This window comes from Acanthochromis polyacanthus, chromosome 22 (genome assembly GCF_021347895.1).
Source record: "Acanthochromis polyacanthus isolate Apoly-LR-REF ecotype Palm Island chromosome 22, KAUST_Apoly_ChrSc, whole genome shotgun sequence".
In the NCBI taxonomy this organism is placed as follows: domain Eukaryota; kingdom Metazoa; phylum Chordata; class Actinopteri; family Pomacentridae; genus Acanthochromis; species Acanthochromis polyacanthus.
In genome coordinates, this window is record NC_067134.1 from 16980082 (window position 1) to 16995087 (window position 15006).

At 41.1% G+C, this 15006-nt stretch overlaps 1 protein-coding gene across 3 annotated transcripts in view; it reads left to right on the forward strand.

Moving 5' to 3' along the window:
• The window catches only part of LOC110961821 (neural cell adhesion molecule 2), a 361000-nt gene that overhangs the window by 253291 nt on the left and 92703 nt on the right, over nucleotides 1–15006 (forward strand). For all 3 annotated transcript variants that reach the window (XM_051943455.1, XM_051943453.1, XM_051943454.1), the window contains exon 3: nucleotides 7644–7850. In XM_051943455.1, the coding sequence (XP_051799415.1) occupies nucleotides 7644–7850 (207 nt within the window). The remainder of the gene's footprint in view (nucleotides 1–7643; nucleotides 7851–15006) is intronic.

Sequence of the window (15006 nt, forward strand, 5' to 3'; positions counted from 1 at the left end):
GGGGAGTCGAGGCTCGCTGGGAGGAGCATCCGGGGGGCGTGGAGGTCTCAATGCACCGAGCCGGGCCAGAGAAACGGAGGTGAATGGAATCAAACTGGCAAAAGGTAGAAGCTTCCACTGTGGAAAGCTCAGAACCGAGAAGAATGGAAGTAGCTCAGAGGCAAAAACAAGAGTTGGAGGTGGGAGATAAGTAGCCACCATCCACTGTCAAAGTGCGTAGGAAGGAAGTGTTTGTGTCACACGTGGCTTTCTTTTGCCCTTTTCCACCACAGGCAGTCGCACTAAGCCTAGCTTTGCTTTATTTTTTTCACCATATTCACAGGCATTTCTGCCAACTGCAGTGGGCTGAGAAGCAGAGCAGAGCAGTCGGAGGCAAAAAATCAAAAGCCGGTGAAAGTGAAGCGAGCCGGCGAACAAATAAAGTTTTAAAGTGGCTTTTTGGCTTTCAGTTGCCAAGTTGCAGAGTAAGAAGCAGGCCTATATGAATGTGGATTAGAGAAAATATAGGCGTCATGCTAGTGTTGACAAACTGATTGTGCGATATTATCAAATTCTAGAGCCCGACTGGTGCTGGATTTTTGAGAAAGATGCCAATTTTTTGGGCGTGAATTCTGATGATCATATATTGTAAATGCAAATGTTAGAATTGTATTGAAAAGAGAAGATGATGATGCAATTGTTCCTTCACTTTCCAACAATATTCTTCACAAATTAGTGAGCGACTGACTGTAAAGACAGAGCTTGACTCCGCACCATACTATGCTCCAGTTATGTGACGATCGGTGTTGTTCTGTCCGTCTGTTCGCAACATTACTCAAAAGCGGACAAACAGATTTGGATGAAATATTCAGGGAAGCTCAGAAATGACACAAGGACCAAGTGATTAGATCTTGGCAGTGATGTGGCTTATAGTCTGGATCCATGGATTTGTTAAAGATTCATCGCGAGATCGCGCCATGGCGTCACTGTAACTGTGACTAAAAGTGAACGTCAGCTGCCTGCTGACAATCACATGATTGCAGTCCTCTTGTTTGATGCTGAATCATAAATCAGACCACTTCTGGCAGCTTTGGAAGCATTTAAACATTGTGATTTCTGCATCTGAAAGTTAAATGAGTTGGATGGATTGGACATGAGCTTGTTGTTGAGACAAAGCAATCCGGGTGAAATCAATGCACTTGTTTGAAAAGTTTGCCAGGCGGAATTGGCAGCAGCATAAAATGATAGAGTGGCTTCTTTTTTTTTTTTTTCAAAAGAGAAAACTTCCAACAACTGGTTTGGGTCAAGTGTGAGTCAGCATGGCAGCCAGGAGGAAGAATATCAGAACCAGCCAAGCTCCCCTTTTCCGTACCATCCATGGAGGTTCCCAAATCTATCTTGTTTCTTTACGCTTTCAAACTTTTTTTTTGGCTACAAACACTTTAAATTTCATAAATGCAGCCCAAAAATGATAGTTTATTATTGTATTTTATGCACAGAGCTATCAAACTGCTTTATCGAGTGCATAAAATAGAAAAAAAAATGTAATGATTCAAATTAAAAGAATAGAAAAATAAGATTTAACGTAAGTAAATAAAAAAAAACAGACATTAGTAAATGCACAGAAGCATTTAAACCAAAATTTAGGCAATTTATAACAGTGGCCCCAGAAATAAAGTCACAATTAGAGGTTTTTGATTTTATTTTTTTTATTATTTTACATTATGCATCTGGACTCAGTCTGCTTTTGTAATTTTCTTGAGATTTTTGTGGATTCCAAAGGTGTGTGGCAATTTTTTTTTTTTTTGGAATAGCGTGATTGAAATCTACAGATGGAAACAGACCAAATCCAGTAAAAATGCACATACATCGTCGTATCTTGCTTTAACTTCTGTCCATGTTGACTTTAGATGAAAAGGATTTGAAGTCTTTCAGTCCAACCAGTGAATAATAGGTTTCCATGACATCTAGGCAAACGCAGCCTACTAATAAAAATTGTAGCTTTGTCCACGAAACGGACCTTGAGATGAGGCTGTTATGTGAAACTGCCATTTCCAAGGTGAACAGAGCTGCTTCTGTTCCACTGCACTTCTCATACAGATCATTAACATCAAGTGCATGGGGCTCAGAAGCGATAGATCACAAGTCTGACTGTTACAAGCATTGTGAATTAATATATGCCAATCAAGCAACCTCTCAATGTTTAGACAATAATGTTTTGGCCCTCAGACTGAAACATCTGCCATCTATTCATAGCTTTCTTGCTATTATGAGGAAATCTGAGAGGCGTCCCTCCAGCAGAATTCGCTTTTATTCATCGCCTCTCGCTGCAGAATAACTTTATTTCACACGGAGGTGCTCTAGAAAAGATGTTTTGCAGCGAAGGTTTGAATTGAGGCCGTGAAAAAGAGAAAGAGCTGAAGGTATAGGAGGTCAGGAAGAGAAAAGGAACACAGCGAGAGAAAAAAGAAAGCCGTGAAGCCGGCGACGGCTGCGAAGATTTTCATTGGAGAATAGTCACTTTTAAGTAGTCTGTGAGGGGGAGAGAAAAAAATCCATTTGTGCTCGTGTCACCTTGTAGCTGGAGTGCTTTTTCACCTTGTTTCCATCATAGCTGTGAGGAACATTAGAGACGATAAGCACATACAATGAGAGACTGAAGCAACAATAGTCTTTATCCCAACACTGGAGCGCTCAATAGGTTTTATTATTCCATCCATAATACAACCACATACAGATGCTTCCAAAACCGCTGCTTGACATCGATCCGGAGCTCTACAGGTACATCAACAACATTATTTAAAAAAAATCACCCATCATTCTATGTTTTGCTGTTGATGGTGAAGACTCATGCACACCTTACTCCACCTTTTTTTGAAATTTGGTTATTGATACAACCCTGAAAGCAAAGACGTGGAGCTAAACTGAACTGGAAGCAACAGTAGCAACTTCTCAGCTCAAAGGTACATTTTACAGGGAATCATCTGGAAAACGAGGAAAAGCATGCATGGTGTGTTCTGATCATCATTAACGTGACATCCACAAACAATAAGTAACCTCCCAAGACCTGGCGTCCACATATGTGGGCATCTTTTTTTTCAAAAAGAGCCCGTTCTTCATAGTAACAACATCATCAACAACAACAGACATCAACATCGATATCAACATCATGAAAAACAACATGAACAACATCACCATTATGAAGATCAACAGCATCAATGACATCATCAACGTCATGAACAATGTCAATATCCCCAACACCAACATTATAAACATCAACAATGACAGCATCAACGACATCAACATCATGAGCAACAACATCAACAACATCAATATCAAAAACATCAACATCATGAACAACATTAACAACACAACAGCAACAATAAAAACAACAACAACAATACAAATGACAGCAACATCATGAACAAAAACATTAACAAAACGGCAACAAGCTCAGCAATAGCAACATCAACCTCAACATCATCGACATCAAGATTATGAACTACATTAACAACACAACAACAACATCATGAACAACAACACTGACAAAACATCAGCAACAGCAACATCATGAACATCAACAACAACAACATCACCAACATCATTATCAACAACATAATCAACATAATCATCAGACATTATTTGATTATTATATTTACTGGTTACTCCTAATCACAAATAACTAGAAGAAATCTAAGATGCAAGCCCAACCAAAGCCCTCTTTGGAGGCTGCGCATTTTTAAAGCTTGTTCTTCTTTTGTGTGCTTAAAAAAAGCACACAAGCAGGTGCGCTTCTGAAAAAAGTAAAACCAGAAAATAACCATCTCACCAAATGTAGAGTTTTTCAATCATCAATATGTTTTTGTGGACTTTTTTTTTTTTATCTTTATACTTTTTAATGAAGGGAATTTGCCTGTGTTAAAAATATACATCGCTAATGTTTGTGAAAACTTTTGTCATTTTATATTATATATTTTATGTCTGCGTAAAATGACATAAAACTGCATAAATTTACTGAATTATTAATTGTCTAATTTGGAAAATGCATTTGTTTATTTATACTTGAATTGAACGATTTAATGTATTAAATAAAAAGGACATATCTGTAAAATTATGACTCATTTTCTGATATATTTAACAGTCAGAAAAGGATTTTAATGAGATTTTGCTATATTTTTTCATTAAACATCTATTTTTGTGTTTATATATATATGTATATTTTTTTCTGTTTATCATCAAAGAAATACAGAAAATATTCATCAAATTTTTAAAAAAATTAAAGGAAAAATTCTGAAGAATCACAGTTTTGATCTGAATCAGTCAGCTTGTCTGTTGGATAATTTGACGTCACATGAAGAGACACGTGCAGCAGGCCGAGAAAATGCGATAAATTTGGTTTGGAGCTGATTAATTGTTATAAAAATGCATTTCTACTGCGGTGGATTACGTAGCACATGGCTTCGTCGTGCAAACCGGAAGCCTTGGTGGTGTTTCAAAGCAGTAGACCCTGCTTGAGTGCCACTCCATGAACAGCATGCATCAAACACTCGTATACGTCAAAACTGCACATTCCTGAAAATGCATTTCCTTCCAAACCTCAAAACTGTATTTAAAATCACCGGGATGACATAGATTGTAACAATAGCAAAAGAAACTCTCTGAACAAATGTGAGCAATCATTGAAAACAAGCACATAATTATAAAAGCAGTTTGCTTCAAGTGCTCAGTTTTGCTTTTTAAATTTGCAATTAGGGATCGTTAGGAAGCAAACCACAATAACAACACCTTGAGCTTTTTTTTATTTCTTTATTTCCTTTTGTGAAATAGTGAATGAGGAGGTGGATAAGCTGGCGTTTGGGTGTGCTTCACCTCCTGAGTGACTCAAGTGGCAGAGAACCAGAGCAGCAAAGAGGGCCTGCTGTGTTTCTACGTGCCTTCTTTAGATAAACACAACTGGGACACCTCTCCCAGACGACCTGCATTTCCTCGGCAGACAGAGACGGAATAGAAACACAGATAAATATGTAGCGGCTAATTCTGGCGTCATGTCGAGCTGCTCACTTCTACATGCTGACCGGTGAGCCTCCTTGTTTCTCCCCCTGCTATCTGCCTCCCCAGAGACCTGAATCAATTACCACCAGGCCCCAGTGCCAGCACCATGGGGATGTGGGAGTGTTTGGGCTTGTGCTCGGTTAATTTTGGCTCCAAGGGGGCATGTCTAGTCAATAATCTGCCTTGTGCAGGCGGTGAGTAGATCGCCGCAATATTTCACTTCTTTATGCTGTTATGGAGGAGCATAAACGTCATGGGACATGTCTTCCCCATGCAAAGCTTTGTTCGCTCTTCTGGTTTTATTTCCATTTCAGAATTAAGCGAAAACAAGCCAACGATCAATCAGCAGTGCACCTTGAGCCCTGCTCATCATTGTTGTCTCTACCTTTTAGCAGAACCAGTCACCGAGCATCCGCTCCTGCCAAGACGTCGGTAATAAAGCTCAGAGCTTATGCAGATTTTGAAGAGCGAGGTGTTTTTGACAGAGCGGCTATTCATGTAGCTGTAAAGGCACACAGAGGGAGGCCGGGCCGAGCTGCAGAACAGGGCGACACACTGCTGTCTGCTCAGATCATCTGTGAAGCAAATGGCCTGTCAGCGCGCTAGCTGCATCACGGCGAACACATTCAACTGTCAACAGACTGTAAAATGGAGGGAGGCGATAACGCTCGCGATGCTAACAGGTAGAAAGGAAGACGCCTGTAGCGACGCTCGATCTGCTCCCCCGCACGAACCCAGCAGAGCGAGCCGCATTATGATTTCAGCAGCGCTCCGGTTTGATTGCCTCATCAGATCTGTTGGCCCCTAATGAGACACACATGCCAAGCGCATGATGCTGATGGTTGTTGGAAACGCTGCGATGATGGTGATCAGCGTTAGCATGTGCTAGCTGGAACCCCGCACAATTTGTCAGTCAGCTCATTTTCAGGAGGTAAAAGCTTTGCTCAAGGGCATCTTGCTGATGGCGAAAATAGCAATCGAACTGCTCTTTCCTCTCTCTTCTTTTTGCCACTGGTTGCTGTCATTCTATTAGCTTTTTTTTGCTTCTTTCTTGGCCTGACACGCTGACGGCTACCTCCTGCCTCCAAATGCTTCCATCATCTCCAGGTTCCATATGGATTTTAATCAGTGTTTTTTTTTTGTCTCTGTTCGTTCTTGCGCACAGACACGCCGCATAATCTGAGAAATAAGAGTGGAATTCACGCCCTACATATGTCCCAGTTCCTTTCCAGGCTCATTAGCTATGTAAATCTGAGATTACGACATAATCGTATAGTTCCAGGCCGTCTGCCGCCTCGACTAGTTCCAGCTACGAGGCTGGATGGTCCTCGGCTCAGCAGACCAAAGCAAGCGGCACCACCGAGGTAGTGACATGTTCAAGCTGGTGTGAAAGTAAATGTCATTCAGTTGCAGGGTATGATTAAACAAAAAGCTTCCAGTGTGTTATTTTAAAGAAACTCGAGTGAAAATCAAGTTTTTACCTTGTAAACATGTCCATCAGTTTACCAATGACGGAAACATGGATTCAGACTTCCAATTTGAGCATATGTGGCCGAATAACTCCAATATCACAACTTAAAGTAGGTGTGGGTGAGCTGGTGTGCTCGAGCTGCGGAGAGCGGAGGTGACGTGGGTGCAGATTTCACTGACCTGCACATACTAGAGGAAGCTGCAATGTCCAGTTGCATGTAATGGCTGTTGTAAGGCAAGAACATCTTAAAAATGTCTGAATATGTGACTTTGATGAGCAAGGATGAGCTTTTAGGGGTTCCTCAGTTGATTATTTGCTCTCTGAAACTAAACTACGTGGAAAAAAAAATAGAATTTCTTCGTAAAACTCAGACTTCAGATTGGGTTTTCTTATGCTGGGTCGGATTGGGCTGTTGGGAGTTTGGGGGATGGGTCAATGCACTGAGCTCTTGGTCATGTTCCTCGAGCTATTCCTGAGCACTTTTCGAGCTGTGGAACACTTATTCTTGTCTTTATTGGAGAACAGTCCATTCTAACAAGATTTTTCTTCACCAGTCGGTGGTTTTAATGTTGTGGCTCAGCAGTGTAGGACCGTTGTATTTTAGCTTCCAGCATCGTACTGTCTCAGGTGCTGTTTATCTGTTTGTGTTTGGTGTCTTTCTAGAATTTGATCTGTGAAATTTGCCTGGAATGTTCCCCTAAATAATTGAATTATTCACTCGGCAGTAGTTTGCTTTCCATAGATTTGTACGTAGGAGACTATTAGCCTTAAAACACGCTAACCATTTGTTGTCAAGCTGAAGCGTGACCTACTAGCTGAGCATGTTTTAAATCAGAGAGATGCCAAATATATGGCACTCATGGGTAATCCAGTGTAATCAATTAATCTTAACACTTGAAGGTTGTGGATTCAGTTTATTGGACCAATTTGTTAAATACAGTTGTAGAAGAGGTAACTTGTTGCTAGGAAGAGATAAACATCCTCAGGCATTTAAATGTACTTTCTGAACAGAACCCAGCTTTGAGTCAGACAACAATGAATGCAAACATAAAAAGGAAAACTGAATTATGACTCGCCCTGAGTGAACCATACTCCTCAGAGTTTAACTTCTTCTTCTTCTTCTTCTTTTCTGTGCTTGCAGCTATCGGTGAGCCTGTGAGGCTGGACTGGTACAACCCGCAGGGCGAGCGCATCGTGCCCTCCAAGCGGATGGCGCTCCACACGGAAACGTCACGATCCAGACTCATCATTTACAACGCCATCATTGAGGACGCGGGCATCTACCGCTGCCAGGCCACCGACGCCAGCGGTCACACCGAGGAGGCCTCGGTGGTGCTGGAGATCTACCGTAAGCATGAGCGATAGCGTGCACACGGCCACACATTCACCTGCAGATGCTCCGTGTTTGCCTCCCGGGGAGATTTGGACGAGAAGACATGAAGAGAATAAACGTCTCGCATCAGCGTTTGATCACAGGGAGAGCCAGCTGATTCATATTCTGTCCCTCACCACAGCCACAAGCTGTTTGAAATGTTAGCGCTGTCTGTGTGCACATGCATTTTAGGTCCATGTGTACCTTTTGACTTTGTGTGCGAGCGTGTGTGTGTGTGTGTGTGTGTGTGTGTGTTACACCGGTTCGTGTGATTAAAGTATAATGACAGCTCGTAATGCCATGGGACTGGGGTCCTGCCAGGCATAATGAGGGATGTGGCAGTGAGGCTAACCCGCCTTGCTGACCCATCACTATTTCCTGGGCCAAACTTAATGTTACGAGGCGGCGGGGGGGGGGTGGCTCGGTGGTTGCACAGCCTGTCCCGTCACAGATCCATCCTCACGGCGAGCAGTGAATTAACTAGAATTTGCCCATTTAAAGCGTCCTTGAGCAAGACATCCAGCTTAACCCAGGCCAGCTCATTGCTCTCATGTCCTGTGGACAGCAAGAGAACTGAAAAAAGGTGGAAAAGTCAGCTGCTCTTGCTAGCACTGACATCATGTCTTAAATGCTTTTAAAATTATTATTATTTTTGCTGTTGTTGAGGAAAAATAGGTGTTTTTGTGACTTAGGAGATGATTAAATTGTACAACTTTAAAAAATAAAGTGCTGATTTACATATCTAATACAGTAGCTATCAAAAGTATTCACCACTTTTAGATTTTTTTCCCCTTTTATGTGTTTACACATTTAATTAGTCAGTAAAATTTGGTTTGCCAGAAAATAATTTTGAGGAAAAGACAGATTTCTACAAAGTAATGTCACTTAAATACAAATATACAATGTAAAATAAGTGATTGCATAAGTATTCACCCCTCATCTCAATCAGGCTTTTCACATCTACACTACACACACAATGTTACTAATTCTTCATTGCAAAATTGTTTAAAGTCTGTCAGCTTACACAGGGATCATTAGTGAACAAGTTCAGACGCTATTTCTCAGCTGGACTGAGGTCTGGACTCAGACTTGGGCCTCCAGAATAATCACCTTGTTTTCTTTAAATCTTTTCCGCGGAGCTCTGGCTTTTTGATTCGGCTCATTGTCTTGATGGGAAACAAATCTTCTCCGAGTCTCAGTTCTCTTCAGACTACATCAGGTTGTCCTCCAGGATTTCTCTAGACTTTGCCACATTTGTTTACCCACTATCATTATTTTGTTCTGGCAGAATACCATTTTTATTTCCAGAAAACTAGCGAACAAAAAAAAAAAAAAAAGGACAGATCCATCAGGCTCGACTGAGGTTAAGATCTGTTTACTTAATCTTCTTAGCCTTTTATAATATTGTAAAACTGCAACACAAATAAAAATGTACAACATGTTACAAAAATAAAATATGTAAACACTCTTTACGTACTCATCCTTTACAGGTTATAGAACAGGTAATTACGATGCCATCCCAGAGTCAACAAAATAAACACACCATTTTCACAGGAAAATGCACTCACAGAAAGGCAAGCAGTATAAATGCAGCAATAGAGATATAAATTTCCATATTCACCATAAATGAGGCTCCACAACAAACTAAATTAGCCTTAGCAGCTTAACTAGCAACAGTTAGCCTTGATTAGCATAGTTAGCACAGTTTCTAAACTCAAAATAAAGGCCAAAAAACATCACCTTGAAGCTCACAGTGTCTTCAAACAACTTGAATAAACAAAGAGCAGTCATACTCACTGATAACCACTGCAAGGTCCAGAGAATCAATTATTTGCTTAAAAGTGCAGTAACTCAGAAACACCACCAGGGGGACACTAACAATTCTCAATTAATAACAAGAGTCAGAACAATCATTACAAGCCTTCCAGGACCTGCTGCTGAGAAGCATCTTCACATCATGATGCTACCACCACCATGCTTCACATCATGATGCTGCCACCACCATGCTTCACATCATGATACTGCCACCACCATGCTTCACATCATGATGTTATCACCACCATGCTTCACATCATGATGCTGCCACCACCATGCTTCACATCATGATGCTGCCACCACCGTGCTTCACATCATGATACTACCACCACCATGCTTCACATCATGATATTGCCACCACTATGCTTCACATCATGATGCTGCCACCACCATGCTAGCAAAAACTGACTGCATCTATGCTGAATGACTTGACTCACTTTAAAGAAGACAATCACTTATTTTACATCCTATATTTTGGATTAACTGATGTTACTTTGTAGGAATTTATTTTTACTTAGACATGAAAGAATCTTTTTTCTTTTCCCTTCCAGAGCCTTTTTAAATTGCCCATGATTTATTGGTAAAAAGCAATAAAAACCTCCGATGGGGGTGAATACATTTTATATGCTCTGTATATAAAATTTTACTACTTTCCAGCTTAACTATTCCTCCACTAGAATTTCCCTCCTTGCAGTGCCGTGGAGCTTTTGAAAGAGCATTTAGATCTTTGTGTTTGCTAAGAAAATATATCAGACATTAAATTTAAAGGCAACATGCCAGAATAAAATATTACAAAATCACAATCATTGGATTTCTTAAAGATTTAGACTTGAACTATTTTTCTGTGTTTCTAAAACCAGACACAGATATATCAGCTTTTTCATGCTCATTTATTCACTCGAGTAGTGTACTTCTGAAATCCTTGCTCGGGCCCGATTTAGGTTCAAAAAATGAAATAAAAAGTACGCCTAAAAGTTCAAACACCTTCTGTTCACAGGTAGCACTGTGATCGAAAATGGATGAACATTATATCGCAAAAAGTACACACAAAATGATTACATAAGAGTCGAGTGAACTCAACCCAAATACCCACATAGAGCAGCGCTTTGATCAGGAGTCTGCACCAAGTTTAATTGGTGGAAACGTCAAGGTACAGGAATTTGATTCGCAAACACACACCTGCACACACACGCTCCCGATGATTAGTACACACCTCACCTGCTGTGTAGCTACCTTTTCATCCTCTCCCAGTGAACCATTAGGGGAGACATCACAGCCTCAATCACACCTGCCACCACTCAGCCTTCGCCTCATTCAGCACATAACTAGCTTCCTAAAACCATTGTTTCCATAGCAACTGGGCGTCACTCTCTCGGGCCTCTCGGTGTAGATTGCCTGAGCAGCATGCGGGATGAAAACCTGCCTAAAGCTGCAGTCTGCCATTCTGCCAGCACAGCCGGAGCGGTGACGACTCCTCCGGCAACACCATGTCGGACATGGAATTTCTGACCTGTGGGAGGAAAAGTGTTGACATCCTCTCAGTTGCTGCTGTCATCGCAACATGAACGGAGATAATCAGGTTGCATGGAGGGACAGATCAGTTTTCCATTCAAAACTGCAGCTGCTCTTTGAAGACATACAAAACATACAAAATAGCTGCAGCCAAGTCCATAAATACTGACATAATTATCAGTATTTGGACTCTGTACACCACTGCAATGGATCAGAAATTTTAAAAAAGTCATGATGTGCTTCAAGTGCAGACTTTCAGCTTTAATTTTAGGGTATGTACATCCAAATCAGGTGACAAGTAGATAATTTACAACACATTTTATATTTGCCCTTCACTCTTTTAAGGGACCAAACCTAGCTGGGCAAACTTGGATAATTATAAGTCATACCACCACATTTAATATTTGGTTTGCAAATCCTTTAGAGTCAATGACGGCCTGAAGTCTGGAACTCCTCGGCATCACCAAATGCTCGGCTTGCTTCAGGTCATTGTCCATCTGCGCCATGAAGCACGGTCCCATGAGTTCTGAAGCATTTGGCTGAATATGAGCAGATAATATTGTCCAAAACACTTCAGAATTCACCCTGCTGCGTTTGTCAGCTATAAGATCATCAATAAATATAAGAGAACCAGTTCCATTAGCAGCCATAGATGACCACGCCTTGATACTACCACCACCATGCTTCACTGATGAGGTGCTATGCTTTCCTTCCTGACCCTCCTTCATACTCTTCCCATCTTTCTGGTACAAGTTGATCTTATCTGTCCATCGAATGTTGTTCTAGAACCTCACAGGCTATTTTAGATGTTTTTTAATCTGGCCTTTCTGTTTTTGAGGCTCATTAATGGTTTACATCTTGTGGTGAACCCACTGCATTGACTCTTTTCTTGATTGTTCTCTTTGACATACAGACAAGTACTTCCTGTAGAATGTTCTTGGTGGAAACTCGCCGTGTGTCTTTGCTAAATGAAGTTGTGCTTTCTCTTTTCATAATAGTCAAAATATTTCTACCATGGCAGGATAGTTATGAATTCAGTTCCTTAATCTGTAGATGTCTGATTTAGCTCACTGTGACCAGGTGCAGCTTCACAGATTATTACACAGCTGGAACTGTCAGACTTTATTGTCAAATGAAGAAGAAACCATTTAAACTTAGACCATATGAAAAAAATGCAAGTCCGTCTCTAACCATTATCTGCGATCAGTTAATTCAACTGCATTTTCTTCGTTTATTTAGAGCAAGCATGTCTGTAAATATCACCTATGTGACGAGTTGATCCAACTTAGCATTCTAAGTTTATTGAACCTGCTTTCTGAAGTTCAAGTAAAGGAGCTTGTTTTACACTTTTACAGCTCATAAAATGACTTATTAAGCTTATTAATCAACCAAAGTGCTGTTAGCCAATATCGTTAAGGATGCAGGGAACTTATGTTTCTACGCTGAGTGAATTTAAAATGAATTACGATGTGACAAACCTTATATGCGATTAGCATCGGTGTGTTAGCATGTGGGCCTTTAGCATGCTAGCATTGGTATTTAACTCAAGCCACGGCTGTGAATAAGCATCGCAGAGCTGCTGGTTTTGCTGGCAACTGTTCAAGGTTAAACCTCTTCCTATTATAGTTTGTCTTCAGTGAAACTAGCAGAAACAAAAGTGGCGCTCTCATTTAGTGCCTTCACAGTCAAACTAGGTGACAGGATTCATATTCACGACAGAGCAATCCAGCTGCTTTCATTTCCTCCCAGTTTATTCATACACAGAGCAATAATCGTAGATAAGCCTGCTTTCCAAAACCAGCAAAACAGGCCAGTGAAGGCCGACAGAAACCAGCGTCCCGGCTGAGACAGGTCCGGGGAAATTGGCTCGTCAGCGTGTGAGACGGTTATCTTGGTGGTGATGTGCCGACGAACAGCAGAGGACAAACTCCTGAGTGTATTCTCAATTCGGCAGTGTCGAGTGTGCAGCAGAGTGTTACTCTGGAGCGGATGTTTCCTTTACTGATTCTGTTGTAGAGCAGCGTGACGACAAAGGAGACAGGAAATGGATACAAACAGAGGGAACAAGTGACACTAGAAGTGTCGAAACCTGAGAGACGGAGGGAGTGAAAGCAGATTTTGGAAATAAAAAGAACACAAACAGGGAGGAGGAGGGCCGATAAGAAACCATCAGAGTGAATGACAAAAACATGCAAAGGCATCCTTAAAGTTAATGAAGCCACTGGGATGCCAGACACGTTTGCCGGCGGAGGGTGCAGTCGGGGAGTGAAAGCTCATTTTAGGGAGCAGCCTGGCATAAATCACACGGCAAAATGCTAATGCTGAAGCCTCGCTAACGGGAGGGACTGATACGAGAGCCGCCGCTGATTTATTCACACCTTCACAATACAGGTGATAGCAGGTGGTAGAGGCGCCAGGCATCAAAGCCGGCGGGATCAGGGTTTGAAAAGAGGGTCTTGTGCTGGTTGTGGGTCCAAGAACACCAAATGTTTGTCAAGACGGACGACGCAGGCTTCAAACCAAGCGTCTATTATTGAAACGTTCCTGAAACCAGGACGGAGTGAATCAAAGGCTGCCTGTGTTTTTCTGCAAACAGAAAGCAGCAGAATAACTTGGCTCATTGATTTTTTTTTTTTTGTTTAGTTTTTTTTGTGTAACAGTTCTCACTGGCAGCAAGTGAAACAGCCACTTCTCTGTCTCCTGCCTTATCTGCGTCCCAGAAAACAGAAGGATTCGGCTTCAGTTTTGTTTGATTTTCTGCGTTAAACGGACCCATCCACTCCCAGTGTACACGCTGCTTCTCAGGCGCCTGTTTCCCGATGCTTCAGATGTGAGCTGATTACAGTATAAAACATGACAGCTGTGCTTAATAATGTAGTTTGGTTGCACTAGCTGCATGGATCTGTGGAGAACACTGTTCATCTGTCCGTCAAAATAGATCAAAAACTGTTGGACTGCGGCAGACATTCATTGATTCCTCCTCGTGATGAACTGATGAATTGCAGTGAAAAAGAGGTGGAACTACAAAAGCAAACTAGAGCATTTCTGAAGAAATTTGGAGTGCGTCAATACATCTTCTGCCAGTTTATGTCCTGCTGTAATTATATCTGAAGTATCATTTATGTAAGTGCATTTTATTTTGAAAAGCCAATATATGTTATTGGGGATTTGAGTACAGTTTTTTTTTAACAAATACAAAACGTACGATGAATCACCGTCAAAAGTCAAAACACACTATTCTGACCAAATGTGCGTTAAATACTTTATAACCTAATTTTATTTATTACATTTAGTCCACATTTCTGCAATATTTAATTTGCAAACCATCTAGTAGCATAAAGACTGGAGTTGACTGCATACTCAGTAAACAGCTTTCAAAATAAAAGGTTTGGAGTATGTTGGGATGATATGCCAGCAACCAGGTGCTACCAAACTACCAAATCCAGTCATTTATTCTGTCCAGGGGGTGGAAATAATACTTTCTCTCAGTTAATTTTTTTTTCCCAGTACAGCAATGTACCATATTACAGTTCCAGCGTTTCAATCAAATTACACACAAACTTCCTTGAAGAGGTAAACGCTTCTCTCCCAGGATGCAATCCAGAAAGGAAATTGGAAGCAGATTATTTTTAAGCAACTTTCCCTCCCTCCTAACCCTAAATTCTGTGTCAAAACAGTCCTAGTTAACAGGAGAGTAAAAGCACAGCAGTTTCTTCTTATTTTCCTTTTGATGTTCAGACGTGCAGTAAATTGTCTCCTCTGGAAAAATGAAAAATATATATTTATTTATATATGATGAAGCTGC